At 36.3% G+C, this 17,538-nt stretch overlaps 1 protein-coding gene across 2 annotated transcripts in view; it reads left to right on the forward strand.

The window, feature by feature from the left end:
- The first annotated feature begins 1,488 nt into the window (after positions 1-1,488).
- Positions 1,489-17,538, forward strand: part of LOC139938013 (sialate:O-sulfotransferase 2-like) — a 67,726-nt gene continuing 51,676 nt past the window's right edge. The window contains exons 1-2 of one of the 2 annotated variants that reach the window (XM_071933363.1): positions 1,489-2,024; positions 2,270-2,752. In XM_071933363.1, coding sequence (XP_071789464.1) covers positions 2,317-2,752 — 436 coding nt within the window. In that variant the 5' untranslated portion in view covers positions 1,489-2,024; positions 2,270-2,316. The remainder of the gene's footprint in view (positions 2,025-2,269; positions 2,753-17,538) is intronic. The other variant, XM_071933362.1, reaches the window with a different exon arrangement.

Genomic DNA, 17,538 nt, shown 5'->3' on the forward strand with positions numbered 1-17,538 from the left:
AAAAGAAAGGCAATGAATTTGACATTTTAACTGGTTGTAATTTCCCTTATCTATCTGTTGTTGATATCCGATAACTTTGTTTTAAATTCCTCTCCAAACAATATTTTTTCTTCCCCATTATGAAAGGACGATTACAAACATGATTGTTGCTTACAAAACAGTTGATGGCAGTAAAAGGACTTTAAATCCATAGACATAAACTGACAAACTTGTACAAGTTTTCATAAATATGACATTTCAGACAACAATATTTCAAGGGATGTTTTCACTATACAAACAGCATCAGACCATGTAAGTTTTATGTAAATCTGTGATCTTAGACGTGTTTTTTTCTTGTAATGTTCCTTCAAATGAATGATGACCGCATGACACAACTTGAATTTGAGCTTGAAGCCCTTTCTTATGAGCTTTGTCTTTCCATCATTCACTCAATGCATCTTTGTAGCATGGGATGTATAGAACTTCAGGATATGAGGAATCCGTCAATACAGGGTATATTACACTGAGGAAGGAAACTGCGTTTATTGTTGGTGTTATTATTGCTTCATGACCTGAAAAATGAGAACTATAACAATTATACACAGATGAATGAGCAATGAGAGTCCGCAAAGGGGGGATGGGGGGGGGGGGGGTGGGGGCAGTACAGCATAGTGCCCAAGTATCCGATATTACTAGCCTATCTCTTTTTTTGCAACCCTTTGTGTCGTCAGGACGATGACTAGAGCAAGCTAGTCGAAACGTTGAGACCAATTCAGAACTGACTCCGTGGCAGTACAGTTATTACGATTTTATAAGCTAAAGTAGTAGTCCAGTCTAATTTCTATACCATCCGCCCTGGTAATAGTTAAAAAGCAGGACAGTTCTTTTCAGAACTGAGAAGTCTCCCGAACCTCCGATTTTCTACTCCACGGCAGTAGAATAAAGCAAGACAGTTCCCTAAGAACAACTCTACCTGGCAAGTAGATACACACATGGTGTTACCGCAAACCATACAACAAAAACCATTTTAAAAATTAATGTGCACTTTCTAAATCCATACAAAATTTAGAAAAAACAATAAGTCACATAATTATGAATAAATGTTGTTATCAAAATAGATTTTCGCATTAATGATCGAACAAATTGCACGCAACTTGAATGCCTATTTATTATTTTGTTGATTTGTTTAATAAAAGTAAAGAAAAGGTAAAGAAAACAACACAATAAATCCACTAAACAGCGAAAACATCCACTGTGCCACAACGCCAACAGAGGGCGCGATTTGAGTCCCTAGCATTCTCACAGTCTATTCTCTCTCCAGAGAGAGCCCAATAGACGAAGGTCTCAAATATTGCGAGACGATTATTAATACCTTTTCTATTATTAAAATGAGCATGGCGCTCTACACTTAGCGAGAGCCGCCGTTGACAGTATGTGAATGTACACACAGTGAGCTAGGAAGCTAATGGTACGGTGCATTACATACTAGAGACCCCGTCGTGTAATGGCAACACTCGCCAGCTGACCACTGTGGTACGGTGTGTGTAAACAATGCCCCGCAAAATGTACACAATGTCGTGAATAATTAGGAAAGTGTGGGGCTCGATCGTCTGAAAGAAGCCGGTAGGATTTCCACCGATAAATATTTCGGGGGTTTAAATGCTTCGTCTCTCGCAGATACGATAAGATGAATGGAGAACGCGTGTGGAAGTGATGTAGTGACTAGCATCTCGTGCGATGTAATGCATCGTTGATATGCACAACATGTAAGGAGCATCTTACAATTGATGCGGTATGGTACGTACAGCCACTGTGCGTGTGGATGTGATTGATGCTTCTAATGGATGTGGTTTGACAGACCTTCAATAAAGAAAGCCTGCAATCTGTGAATCGGTGTCGTCTACTTGGGTAGTGTGCGTGACATCAACCCCCAGCCCACATCACTGATGTATCAGCCCTCATTTTAAGGCTAGTCTTTGGACCAGTCGTACCATCAGTTCAAGACTACTGCAGCTTTCGAAGGATATAGAGGTGCGAATATACTGGTACTATTTTCCCTTGTGTTTATTTGGTGTAGGTCACCGTTAAACAGGATGGCATGGCAGGTAGTGCTTACATCGGATATCCGTGTAGTATGAAACCTTGCTTCATGTCATTCTAGAGTACAATAGTTTGACAAAGACTCAGTTTGCTGTTATACCTTTCTGTATGTATTTATTTTATTAAAAACCAATGCAGTTTTCGCAATGGTACTTTATACAGGCTTCATTTTTTTCCATACTCTCTACAGATGAGCTGTGACGTGAGAAAGTACATCTGAGTGAAGACGAAGTTACAATGCGAAGCAAACGTAGACACAAGGCAGGGGGCTGGCTTGCTCGCCTTCTCCCATGCCATCTAAGACACAGGGACAGTACCCTCTTTAAGCTTACAGTGCTAGTCTGCTTGGTGTTCCCTGGGTATATTCTTCTATTCAACCATTTCTCCAACTTGGGTCTCCCAGGCGAGATTCGGCAAGGGGGCGAGCAAGCTCAGGAGACCCCCGGGCGGACTTTACATCTGGAGCCGGTGAAATCCACTCAGAGCACATCGCTCCATCAATCCAGACTTAAAAAAGATGCATTGCTCGGGGATATTTCTCAAGGAAAGGCGGTTCGGGGAGATGGAGGAAACCAAGACACTTCGGTTGTTCGTCAAGAGAGAGATTTACATCAGGGTCGTGGGTTAGTCAACTACAGTCAACATAAGACGCAACTTATATCAGGGATACGAGGTAAGAGATCAATAAGTAGAAGTCTTATATTGTTTTGTTTTGTTCATCATTTTGGGGGTATTATTGTTATCCTATTTTAAACAGTTTTAATATGTGACAAATTATGCATTGTGACCATTTTTAATGTTTAGATAACCGTTGTTATCTGTGTTCATTATTACACACATAAACAGCAACACAAATTACATGAGAGAAGTAGGAGGAAATCCAAAATGGGGAAACCCCCCGCATTTTAGGGACTGAAAACCCAATCAACATACAAAGTTCCGGTTTGAGGTGAAATTCGAACCGTGGTCCACAGAGGTGAAAGGGAGGGAAAATCCACGGAGCCAACCTGTCGAGTCACTATTACGTCCATAACCCTCACAGGCAAAGGAAAGAAATTCTTTAAATTAAATTTGACGTCAGACACAATTCAAACATTTCCCCAACTCAGGGGATATGTGCTACATGTTAATAAATACAAATATTTTGGTGAACACTCGTGCAAAATCTTTCTTCTATAATAGCAGTTTGTATTTTAACGGGAAATAGTTTGTGTCCATGAGTTTTATGGAAAGGTTAGCGGAAACACCATGTAATGACTATCTCTAAATGAGTTTGGGGTGCCTTCTGAAAAGAACTGTTGGTTCTCATGAGTTATTTGTCAATAATAATTTCCGCATTGGTAGAAAACTGACCTTAGTCTGATATGTGCCGTCATTATCAGATGAAGCTTTGTGACGTCATCGCATAAAGGCTTGTGCTAAAAAAGAAGGTGACAGACATTTCTTTTGTAAATTATCTTTACTAAAAGTTTGTGCTGTTAGCACAAACATTAGTACAGACAATTAACAAAAGAATCGTGTTTCACCTTTTTTTTTTAACTAGAAAGTATAGCAACATTGGGAAAGAGTGTGTATGAATCTAGAACACCATGCCTTTGGACGAGAACATACCTTTTTCGAAAAACGTTTTCTTTTTGAAAAACATTATTATTATTAATATATATATTTTTTAAAAGTATAGATCGTTGCCACAATCAGTTTTATTGGTCAGTGATAAAGGTTCAGAAATCGAAATTTGATATGTTGATGATATACCCAAAATATTTAGCCTAATTTGATTTGGATGCCACGTAAAGAAACCCTTTCAATTCCTTATCATTCTCGCTGCAGTTCTGTTCAGAATAAATGATGACAATTATGTCTCTAAAAGTAGACAACAGTTCTATCAGACGACGAGTTAATAACTCGATGACATTCTGTTCAAAATCAAGATACGCCTCGAGAGAAAGAGGAATTGTGCACGTAGACGAGGTGTCTATTGGAAAGGGGGGGGGGGGTGTCGGTGGGGGCAGTGGTCTGTTCATTCAGGACAGTTTTCCCCATGTCTGTGAGTCTGTTTCTCCATTCCCTGGCTGATGCATTACTTAAAGGCAGTGGACACTATTGGTAATTACTCAAAATTATTATTAGCATACAAACTTACTTGGTAACGAGCAATTGAGAGCAGCTGTTGATAGTATACAACATTGTGAGAAACGGCTCTCTCTGAAGTTAACGTATAGTGTTTGAGAAAGAAGTAGTTTCGTACTAAAATATTAAACGGCTTCGGGCCTAAAGTCTTTTAAAAGATGTTTTCTTTAATTATTTCCTTGAAACTTTGATGACCAATTGAGTTCAATTTTTAACATATGTTATTTAATGGTCTTTCAGAATACTGGTCTTTGAAAATTACTTAAAGGCAGTGGACACTATCGGTTATTACTCAAAATAATTTTTAACATAAAAACTTGGTAAGTTTTTAATGGAGCTGTTGGTATAGTATAAAACACTGTGAGAAACGGCTCCCTCCGAGGTAACGTAGTTTTCGAGAAAGAAGTAATTTTCCACGATTTTGATTTCGAGACCTCAGAATTATATCTTGAGGTCTTGAAATCAATCATATTCTGAAATCACACAACTTCATGTGACAAAGGTGTTTTTTCTTTCATTATTATCTCGCAACTTCGACGACCAATCGAGCTCAAATTTTCACAGGATTGCTATTTTATGCATATGTTGAGATACACGAAGTGGGAAGACTGGTCTTTGACAATTACAAAAAGTGTCCGGTGTCTTTAAGGAATCTGTAAACTTGACGACAGGTGAAATACTGTGGAGTTCTTTATGAAATGTTGGAATTCAGATTAATTTAACATGATATATACGTCAGTTGAATAATACAATCACAAACATCAAACGTTTCACCCAGAATATACAATTTAAGAAAGTTCTCTTGATTACACTTTAAATCTAAGCTTTTTCTATTTGAAATAGAAGTAGTTTTTCTAGTCGGGGTAGTTGGCGTATCTTTCCTCACCTTCCACCTTTAGTTTTTATATGACCTCAGTTAAAATCCCTAAAGGGCCACTAGTGGATTGGGTTTTGAATTACTACTTGATTGCGTGAGTTATATCGCAGGGAATAATTGCCTGAGGTTTCCCACCCACATCTTAAATTAAAATTCCCGTCCGTGACTTATTTCATTGTGGTTCTTGGCCAGTAAGTTACCTTTTCTGTGAATCCTTTGCCTTCACAACAAGAGTTAATAAGTGAATGAAATTAAACCGACGACAGAAATGTTCATTTTAGTGTTCCCGATCAAAAATAATCACTTAAAGTTTATAGCGATTTTTCCTTCAGGTTTTGCATCCGACGTATTTCCACAATGCTTTCAATGGCACATCATTGACACCCTGTCTCCTGTTTCGTGAAACGTGTTTACAAGTGGAGTAGAATACCATAAAGGCATTTACATGTTTACAAGCTCTTCTACAAAGGTCATAAAGCACTTCACACATCAAACTAGTAATACCTAAACTAAAATAGCAAATACTTCATTGTTTGCGTGAGACAGCATGGCGAATAATGGTAAACCATTCCAAAGTCCGTTGGCTGTAGCATAGAAACCACTGTTTAGGACTTTAAGCTTGCTTTGTTAAAATACAGGAATCAGAACTTGAGCTAACTCCATCGTAGTTTTATTGATCAGGAATAATCGTTTCTTTTCATTAATCACTCAAGTATTTAAATCTACACTGTACAAACTAGGGCGTTAAATAACACTCAATTCTGCAAAAAAAACTTACATTTGTGTTAACTGGTGTTAAATATTTTAACATCATATGAACAAAAAATGTTAATTTTGATTCTCTTGTGGGACACCCATGGTGTCATTTTTTTATACCCAATTTTTGCAGCGAATGTGAACGTTTTAAAATTTAAGATCAAAACGTCTGTCTCGGGATTTTATAAAAGTATTCAAGGAGGGAAACTTGGTCCGATTTGGTTGCCATAATTGTGCCTTTGCAGCTTGGTTTCCAATGCAAAAATTGTGGTGTTATTTTAACACCCTTTGATGTTAATATTTGTATTCTCCCTTGGGTATCATAATTATGTAACATCACCCATGGTGTCAGTTTTCTCAACACCTTCGTTTTGCAGTGTCGTCGAAGCTATTCAAATGAATATCTCATAAGAAGAGAATTTAGATAGTTAAAGGCAGTGAACACTATTGGTAATTACTCAAAATAATTATTAGCATGAAACCTTACTTGGTAACGAGTAATGGGGAGACGTTGATGGTAGCAAACATTGTGAGAAACGGCATCCTCTGAAGTGCCATAGTTTTGGAGAAAGAAGTGATTTTTCACGAATTTGTTTTCGAGACCTCAACCATCTAAACGCACACAACTTCGTGTGACAAGGGTGTTTTTTCTTTCATTAATATCTCGCAACTTCGATGACCGATTGAGCTCAAATTTTCAAAAGTTTGTTATTTTATGCATATGATGGGATACACCAACTGTACAGGTTAGTCTTTGACAATTACCAATAGTGTCCACTGCCTTTGAGACGAGAAGTGACGAGTTTTCAGATTTCACGGTATCATGCTGCTTATGACTAGAAGCAGTCTTTGTTTCTGTACGGAATGATCCCATCCCAACAGCTTTATTCCACTTACTGTGTCTCTTTGAAACTCCTTGCCTGGTACATGTTTCGAGTCCCTCCATCCTACAATCTAGACTGTTTTAAGAGGAATATCAAATCACTACCTTCAGCTCCCCTGAGTTATATTCACATTGACTTATTTTCTTCATGTAGCCCCATACCAATAGTGGCTAATAGCCTTGTTTGGGGCGAACAGTGATACCCAATGGTAATCGAGATCACCGTCAGCGGCACGTATAGATCGCAAGTTGGCAGCAACACAGTTTGTTTCGTCATCATTAGACATTCAGTTCTTAATTACATAATTAGCCTAAAAACAAGATGGAAAAACGTATCAATTTCGGCTGCCTGAAGGACCGATACAAGTAAATGAACAACTTGGTGTCGTCAACTTAAATGCAATTTTTGACAGCCGAGTGTTGTTTAATGTAATCGATTGAATAAAAAACGACTGTGGACCTATACCGGAACCCTGTGGTACCTTAAACTTTTCTCTATGCTATAATTCAACACTTAATGATCAGGAAAAACAATTCCTGTCCTATCACACAAGCAGGCCTTCACACAAGTATGACTTAAAAAAAAGCAATGCACTTTCATAAAAACCAGCCTTTAGGAAAAATACTTTTATGATAAAATTGTCTAAATATTTACGAAAACAAAGAGGCAATTATAAAGCTTTCATAAAAGCAAGCCTAGGAGAACATCTATCACAATAAAAATGTCTAAATATTAAATATAGAGATAGTTTTTAGGGGAATTTTACCTATAAATATTTGATTTATTGAAGGATTTAGTTTGACATCAAGGTTGTATTTTGCTATCAAGCCATCTATGTATAAATACTGCATTTCCTTTTTGCTCAGCGAACCATAACGACCTTGCCGGCCACATCGATTGTTCTACCCTAATTGCCCATCATCACATCAACTTCCTTTTATCTATGATTGTTGTTTTCATTAAAATCCATTAATTAAACCAAGGGAAGCAACGTCTTGAACGTCCTCCGGTTATACTCTACCCACGAAAGAGTAAACACTATTAGCAGTGTGTGTGTGAACAATGACTAAGGTTATAAATGAGTCCTTACGTTTTGACAAATCAGACATGACCGTGGGTTGTTCAATTCCAGTGCTTCTCTCGATCTAGGTTTTATACCACAGGATGTATGGAGGCAAAGTGGTAAACAAATATTCATAATATAACAGGTTTTAAAGGCAGTGTACACTATTGGTAATTACTCAAAATAATTATCAGCATAAAACCTCAATTCGAGTAATGGGGAGAGGTTGATCTGAAGTGACGTAGTTTTCAAGAAAGCAGAAATTTCCCAGGAATTTGTTAAGAGTTTAAAATTTGAGGTCTCGAAATCAACCATCTGAAAGTACACAGCTTTGTTTTTTCTTTCATTAGTATCTCGCAACCTCGACGACCGATTGAGCTCAAATTTTCACAGGTTTGTTATTTTATGCATATAATGAGATAGATCAAGTTAGTGAGACGACTGGTCTCTGATAATTACCAAGTACCGAAGAAGAGCAACAAAGGTGAAAATCACAGAGCAATGTTTTCATGACTCAACACTACTGTAACAAAAGATATCCACATGGTTTTACCGGAAACCTCCCTAAGGTTCTTTTACGTAAAATAAATTAAGACGAGAAATTGCCTTGAACCAAGTGCCACATTCTTATAGCAAATCAATCCGATGTTGTTGAAGCACAAAGCGGTTATTTTTCAGACTTTGAACAGCATTTTGTTCACTTGTTGCAAATAAAAGGACGTGCGACCATACTGGATTCTTTTGAAACCTTTGCAAATTGTTCTTTTATTTGTTGGTTAATTAACATTAAAGGGAATGTACACGTTTGGTAATTACTCAGAAACAAATATTAACTTAAAAACTGACTTGGAAACGAGCATTGGAGAGCTGTTGATAGTACAACACATTGTGGGAAACGACTCCCTCTGAAGTATTGTAGTTTTGAGAAAGAGGTAATTTCTCACTAAAATATTAAAAGACTAGAATTTTATTCATATATTATGAAAGCACACAAATTCGTCCACAAGGGTAATTTTTCTTTCATCATTTTCTCGCAACTTTGATGACCATTGAGCCCAAATTTTCACAGGTTTGTTATTTTATGCATATGTTGGGATACACCAAGTAAGAACACTGGTCTTTGACAATTACCAAACGTGTACACTGCCTTCAATGAAGCCACTGCACACAAAAGATAAATTGTGATGCCAGATAGTGTTTAATATGAGGGATCGGTAAAAGGAAAGAATGGACAGGACTTGGTTATGGAATGAAGCCAAGTCAACGTTGAACTTGTAGTAATTGTCCTGATATAGCCTTTGCCATCACGTCACAATAACGCAATCCTCGTTTTAAAGAAATGTTTCAAACTTCTTTGTCCCTTTTCTACATTGCTGATTCTCAAACGTCGTACAAAATAGGGTGAACAAAAATTAACCCCCTTTAAACCTCACTTTGAACACATTGGTTCTTTTTTTATTTTATTTTAAATCTTCGGACAAAAATCTGTGTTGGCAGGGCCGTCCAGGGTAAGGCAAAAGTAAACAAAAAATTAAAAACTGTCATCAAAAGCGATGTAACCTCCCGGATCCCACCAACAAATTGAGTGTATATGTATATGAAGGTATAGAATATAAAATTATAAATATGACAACATAGAGATGATAAAATTTGATACTATATAGAAGCCCCCATTTGTAGCACCATTCTAAAGGATACCAGCTCGCACAAGGCTCGCATTGCATGAAGTAAAACAAATGACTTCATGATGTATCTCAACTTCAAACGTCTGTAAAGGGAAATGCAACATTATAGTTACCAACGAAACAAATTAATGAAAATCATATTACGGAATAAATTAAAAACACTTTGGGCCAATAAAACTGTCTTTCCCTTTTTCAGACAGCAGTTTATATGGGAACACTTAGCTGTGTGACGTCGTTATGCGTTTTAAAAGTTAATTTAGTTAATTCTTTGATTTGCGGTACATTTTGTAATTGTTATTATTACTAACGACGAGTCAATTATACGAGGAAATATCATGGTTGAAAGTTGCTCTGAAGCTTCATTATGTTTAATAAATTAAAAACACTGTAGCTGTACCTTATATTGATTCAATGCAAGTAAGTATACCTGCAACTATAGTTTATTGCTGGTAATGCTGTAGTATAACTACCAGTCTGGTGCCGCTTCTCTCCGAATGCTATTTGTGGTTTCATGCATGCATGTTTCCATAAGCCATTCTGATGTATGTGGACACAAGACTATGACTGGTTTGGGTAAATTTTCTTTATATATCGAAACTAATTGCACTCATCTACCATACCTCAAAAAGGCTGTGTTCTTTGCCCCATGATGTATCATAGTCCATTAATAGTACTGAATACATTATGATTCAAACAATACAACACTATTATTACTCCCATCATAACAAATTGTTCTCTGCGTGCCGCTAATTAGCACCACAAGGCCACACTCATTACCACCCAGCTAATTATCTCTTCAAATTTTAATGTATTTTAATACACGACTAATTAAGGCCGTGTCTTGTTAGCCTGTGATGTATGAAGTAAGGGGCGGAACGACCCTCAAACAACCGCCTCAGTGTACGCCGAATGAAATAGCCTTTAATTAATACACTGAGGGACACCAGAGCAGCATCGATATCCGTTGATTGGCAGACAAAGAAATATCCATTTGCAGTTGCTGGGAGACTTCACTCTGTGTAGAAACCAAAAATGAATTTATTTAGCTTGATCAGTATTAGGTCTATGCATTTGAATGAAGACTTTGTATTGAAACTAATGCATCTAAATTATTTGGATTTATAAAAGTATGCATTTGAATTAAGACTCTGTTGAGAAACTAATGCATCTGTTTTGTTTGATAAGTATAAGCATTTGAATTGAGATAATGTGTCTTACTCTCACGGACAAATGATTTCCCGCGAGATCTCAGTGAACTTGTTTATTTGCGTCAGCGGTTTTTTGGAAAAGTCATCTCAATGCATAAACGCGCCGCACTTGATCATGGTGCAACCATTTTGTCCCTATTCGTGCAATTGAGTCACTGAAACGAGACCGGGAAGCACCATCGCCACCCTCAAAAGTGTTCTTAATTTTTGAAGAATTTCCTTTTTCTAATCGCTTTAGAAAAAAACGATATTTCCAATTGAAAAGCACAACGACAGTTGCCAAGGATCATTTCAAAATTCTTGTGAACTAATTTTAAAATTAGTTTTAAACACTGCATTTGATAAACTCAAATTAGAAAGCTCTATCGTATTAGTTTGGTTTTGTTGTCCATTTTTTTCGGAAAATACAGACAAAGGGTTTGAAAGGTCAGGTTCTAAAGAGAATTGTCTACACGACTACTCAAACAAAATATCATTATTTCCAGTCGTCATGGAAACCTCATCAGCAATTAGCTACTGCTCCAAGCTCAATTAGTTAGTCTTATTGTGCCTACATGGTCTTTTATTGAGACTAATGGCCGTCTGTGGCTTCAGCTACGGCTTCTGGTTTAGGCTGTTATTCACGAATTCTAGTAACTAAAAGGAATATTTTTTGTTGTATCAATATCAAAAGTAACATTTAAACCAATGATATAGACATTAACTCGATTCAGTGATTTCATGTCAGATTTTTTTTGCACATGTGTTTTTTCTTGTAAATTTTGCTATTGTTTCTGTACTCGACATGTTTGGTGTAATTTTAAAATTGTTGTGAAGTGCCACTAAAAAAATATACAAAAAGCCCAACAACAGCACACTACACTAGTATAGACAACAAAATATAACTCTTTCTTGCGTAAGCCATATGTAACAGCATATAATATGGTTGTACCACTGACCACAACGCACACAAAGAACTGTGTAAAAACATGAAATATACGGTATAGGATAACATTTTAACCAGTCGTGTGTGCACCCATACGTCAATCATCTATATCGACTGCCAAGCTGATCTTTTGTTTTTAGAAACAAGAATAAAGTAAACATTTAATTTAGCCGTCCTCATTTTTATTTCATTTATTATATCAATAGATCGCTTCGTGAAATGTCAGTAAATTGTTCACGTTGAACGATGAGTCCAAGATTGCCAAACCGGGCTGACTATGTGACAGGGGAGTTTGTGTATCAGTGTTTGTTCTCGAGTGGCCTTTCGAATTGGTTCAATGTATGTTGATTAAAAATGAGACTAAATGGGCTGGAAACCATCTGGTCTCTTCACAGGGGTGTGGTTTAACGATTATCATTATTGTTAGCTACACATGAAGAAATGTCTATTAAGAGTCAGTTCAGGTAAATAGTTGACATACTTGCTCACGGTCAAAAAATGATTTTTTTTTATACTTTGTGGGTGGAAGGGCCTTGGGGTGCAAGTAAACAAAATTGCATTTTCAATTCTATATATAGCCCGTTGCCATGGTTACGGCTCATTTTGTTTTTTGGCCATTTTAGGCCGATTTTGGGGTCTGAAAAACTGGTTTTTAGCTCATATTTACAACTCCACCCAACCAAAATGCAACATTATTTCAAAAAACCTTTTATATCACTACAAAGTATCATCCTTGGCCTTCCTTGAGATAAAAAATTATTGCTTTAAATAACACCCTTGTGCTATTTTTGCATTATGCATTACAGTATGTTTTTAGAACTTGCAAAATCAACATTTTTACCCTATTTTTGGACCCCAAAATGTCAACTTGCCAGGGGTCTCAGAAAATTTCCCTTTCGGCTGTGATTAGGGCCAACAGTGGTCTTTCCATATCTGGTGTCAAAAACTTGGGCAATTGTATCCTGTTGTGACAGTACTGCCTCAAAACTAGACTTTTTTCCCCAAAACATGAAAAATTTCTTTTTAAGGGTCTTTTCACATAATATCGAAATACGTGTCCACGGTAAAAAAAAAAAAAAAAAAAGAATATTTTTCATTTTTTTGTGGATGGTAGGATGGTAGGGACTTGGGGTCCAAATAAACAACATTTACATTTCAAATCATAATATAACACGTTGCCATGGTAACAGTTCATGTGTGTTTAGGCCACTTTAGGCTGATCTTGGGGAATGAAAAACTTTTTTTTTTAGTTAATATTTACAACTCCACCCCACCAAAAAACAAAATTATTTCATAAAACCTTTTACATCACTACAAATTATCATCCTTGGCTTTACTTGAGACAAAAAAATATTGCTATAAATTTCCCCCTTGTGCTATTTTTAGAACGTGCATTAGAGTATGTTTTTAGAACTTGCAAAATCAACATTTTACCATATTTTTTGCCCTCAAAATTTCATTTTTTTCAAGGGTCTCAGAATATTTTCCTTTCGGTTTTGATCATGGCCAAAATTTGTCTTTTTTGTTTCTGGTAAGAAAAACTTGGCAAGTGTATCCTGATGTTAACAGTACTGTCTCAAAAATAGACTTTTTTCCTCAAACAGAAAAATGCATTTTGAATTGTTTCTTCTTCATATTGAATTTCTAACATTAAAAAGTAATAATTCTATCAATCTTGCAGCTTTTCCTTAGCACTAGTGGATTACCCAACATTGATCAGGAACTGTTGATGACCTTAATTTTACAATTTGCCCGGCCCAGCCCCAATCATATTTCTTGACATTGCATAAAACAATGTTTTGTGAATAGCGTCTCTTTTTGTGAAAGTGTTCGGTTGTTATTGGTGTTTTCATGCCTTCTGGGTAGAAACACTGTGTTTATTGTATCCTGTTGTGACTGATCATGCCTTAAGTATAGTAATTTTTCCAAAAACAATGCATGCTTGTTAAAAATCTGGCACTGTTTCCATGCCCTTTGAGTAATGAATACAAAGTTTTTATTTAAACATAATGGTATCCAACCAAACCATAACCAATGCTTTGCCACTGAGAGTTCTTGATTTGGCTACTTTACCTATTGTACAGGTATTCTTCCCATTGCAAGTAGAGTGCGATGAGCATTCTTTACAAGTTGTCTTTAATACAGGGCCTACTCTCCTTGGTCCCTGCCTGCTACCAAATGTAAAACTTTTCTTAGAGATAGAGATCATAAACAATGTAGTTTCTGTGCTTGCGGCAGATGGTTTGCAGCATCCAATCATGTCCAACACAAACGTGGGAAATTAAAAAGCCCGCTTAAAAGTGTTGGAAAAGTTTGCCAAGATCTTATTAAAAACAATGATACTAACGATTTGCAAGATGAGCGTAAGAGATTATTTAAAAGGAACACGTTGCCTGGGGTCGGTTAAGTTGGTCTTTGAAATGCGTTTGTAACGGTTTGTTTTAAAATGCATAGTTAGAAAGATGTTTTTGAGTGATACTTGTGTGGATCATTATATTCTACTTTTAAAATATCTTTCTAATCATATGCATTTTTTAATAAACGTTTACAAACGCTTTTCAAATACCAACTCGACCGATCCAAGGCAACGTGTTCCTTTAATGAAACAACATTGAAAGAAGTTGTAAAAACTTGCACCTGCTGAACATAAATAAGTAAGATGCATTTGCAGTGACAAAAGTCTATTCAGGCTAGTTTGATATTTTTTCCATTCACTATCTTACTTATTCATAATTATTATATATGTCTCTGAGAACGATCAACAAAAAACATTGAATTGTTTATCACGTTAAATAAACCAACTCTTTTATTGTTTGCAACAGTACAATTGAAAGGAACCCCACCATAGATGGGGGAATTGCTTACAGAAGGCCAAAGCAGGTGAATGGCCATTTAGCCCTTTAGTCCCTGCACCGCCCGAGTTTGCTGAAATCCAATTTCTCAAGAGTCTTGCAGTAAATTACTGGAATCATAGTTCAAATTTTAATAGATAGCCATGGTTAATGTGTATGCACATTTTTTTACCCTTTCGGTAATATTTGTATAAAAGTTCTCATGGGAACAATAAATGCCTCTCGTTAAACGGCTACGGTAATTTTTATGGCGATTTTTTTTGTGCACGGATAAAATGAACACAATAGCTTTTCAAGGCTTTTTTCTGGCTCAATGCTCATACTGATTAAATGCGAAGGCGTTAATTTTTGACAATATCATAAATAATGAACAGTTTCCTGTTTACTAATGAGCGTTTTATTTTTCGTAAGAGCTAAATTATTTCATCATCATTAGCTTCGACAAGTCAACTGTGATGGGAGAATTAATAACGATCTATAACAACTAGATATATTAACAAATGCGTAGACCTACTGATGACTATCGAGTTTTCTTTTGATGTTCCTTTTTTTCTACAAACACAAGCTAGCGAGGTTTCCTCGTACCGCATACAGTGTATCGCTATAATGCGGCTGGGCGGTACGGCGGTTAAATGGTTAGATACTTTGGATACAGAACTTGCTCACTTTTAGAGCCTCTTTGTTCTGATTAGGATGATAGTGTTTAGTTTGGTAGCGGGCAGGGGACCAAGAAGACTGTTATAAGGCCATGTAAAGATAAGAACAGTAAAGATTGCTCATCGCACTACTTCTCTTCTTGCAATGTGAATCATACCTGTACAACTAGGTAAAGTAGTTATGACAAAATAAGAACTCAGTGGCTTAAAGAGCATGGAAACAGTGCCATATTCTTTTAACAACCATGCTCGTTTTTGTTTTTTATCAATTCAAGGGATAACTTCAAAATGCATTTTTATTGTTTTTGGAAAAATTACCATTTTTGAGGCAGAAGTGTCACAACAGGATAGAATAAACCAAAGTGTTTCTCCCCAGTAGACATGCAAACCATAATGATAGCCCATCAAAACAAAAAGGGAAATATTCCGAGAACCAATAAAACATTAAAGACAGTACAAACTTTTTTGATGTGCAAGGGGAATTAAAAAATGTGACTTTCAAAAAAGAGGCGCTGTTCACAAAACTGTTATTTTATTTTATGCAATGTCAAGAAATATGATTGGGCCAGAGCCGGGGTGGGGCAAATTATAAGATTTAGGTCATCAACAAGTCCTGATCAATGTTTGGTAATGCACTAAACCTACAAAGTGCTTATAAAAAGCTGCCAGATTGATGGAATTATAGCTAACTTCTTCATGTTATAAATTCAAAATGAAGCAAATATTTCAAAATGCAATTCTCTATGTTTTCGGGGAAAAGGGTCTATTTTGAGACAGTTCTGTTACATCAGGATACAATTGCCCGAGTTTTTCTTACCAGAAATAAAAAGACAAATTATGGCCCTGATCAAAACCGAAAGGAAAATATTCTGAGACCCCTGAAAAAATGGAATTTTGAGGGTAAAAAATATGGTAAAAATGTTGATTTTGAAGTTCTAAAAACATACTGTAATGCACGTTCTTAAAATAGCACAAGGGGGAAATTTATAGCAATATTTTTTTGTCTCAAGTAAAGCCAAGGATGATACTTTGTAGTGATGTAAAAGGTTTTATGAAATAATTTTGTTTTTTGGCGGGGAGGAGTTGTAAATATTAACTTAAAAAACAGTTTTTCATTCCCCCAATATCGGCCCAAAGTGGCCTAAACACAAATGAACTGTTACCATGGCAACGTGTTATGATTATTATGATTTGAAATGTTAATGTTGTTTATTTGCGCCCCAAGTCCCTACCATCCACAAAGTATAGGAAAAATATTCCTTTTCTTTTACCATGGACACGTATGTCGATATTATGTGAAAAGACCCTTAAAAAGGCATTTTTCATGTTTTGGGGAAAAAAGTCTAGTTTTGAGGCAGTACTGGCCCAACAGGAGACAATTGCCCAAGTTTTTGACACCAGATATGGAAAGACCAATGTTGGCCCTAATTACAGACGAAAGGAAAATTTTCTGAGACCCCTGGCAAGTTGACATTTTGGGGTCCAAAAATAGGGTAAAAAATGTCGATTTTGCAAGTTCTAAAAACATACTGTAATGCATGATGCAAAAATAGCACAAGGGTAATATTTAAAGCAATAATTTTTTTCTCAAGGAAGGCCAAGGATGATACTTTGTAGTGATAGAAAAGGTTTTTTTTAATTAATATTGCATTTTGGTGGGGTGGAGTTGTAAATATGAGCTAAAAACCAGTTTTTCAAACCCCAAAATCGACCTAAAATGGTAAAAAAATAAAATGAGCCGTAACCATGGCAACGGGCTATATATAGAATTGAAAATGCAATTTTGTTTACTTGCACCCAAAGGCCCTTCCACCCACAAAGTATAAAAAAATTCATTTTTTGACCGTGAGCAAGTATGTCAACTATTTACCTGAACTGACTCTTAAGTTTCCAGTTGAAACAAATCGATTTAGTCTTTGAGTACATGTCTGGTAATGACCCCAAATGAATAAAACATTGAAAAATATTCCTTTTTATCAGTGCTGTCTCTTGGGCCCAATTTCATAGAACTGCTTAAACAAAAATATTGCTTGACAGAAATGAGCGGAATACCAATGACAAATGGTACGTGACTTAGTGGTTTGGCTTGTAATCTTGTTTCGGTATGCATAATTTTGTCGTGCTTAGCTGCTTTTTGTGCTTAAGCAGCTCTATTAAATTGGGCCCTGCCGTCGATCTCAAAAAACTCTTCCTAATTTAAGACTAATCTTAGGACTTAGGACGAGTCCCAACCATGCACTGTATAGCATGCAGACCTTAAGATTAATCCTAAGTTAGGACGAGTTACTCGTCATAACTCGAGATAAGATGAGTGAGTCCTAACTCTTTGTGAAATCAACCCCTGGTCTTATAAACACGAAGCATCATACAACAAGAAATGTCTGCTCTAGATAGTGGGTCAGATAATGAAAATGAAAATCTGA

This window comes from Asterias amurensis, chromosome 6 (assembly GCF_032118995.1).
Source record: "Asterias amurensis chromosome 6, ASM3211899v1".
Classification (NCBI taxonomy): Eukaryota; Metazoa; Echinodermata; class Asteroidea; order Forcipulatida; family Asteriidae; genus Asterias; species Asterias amurensis.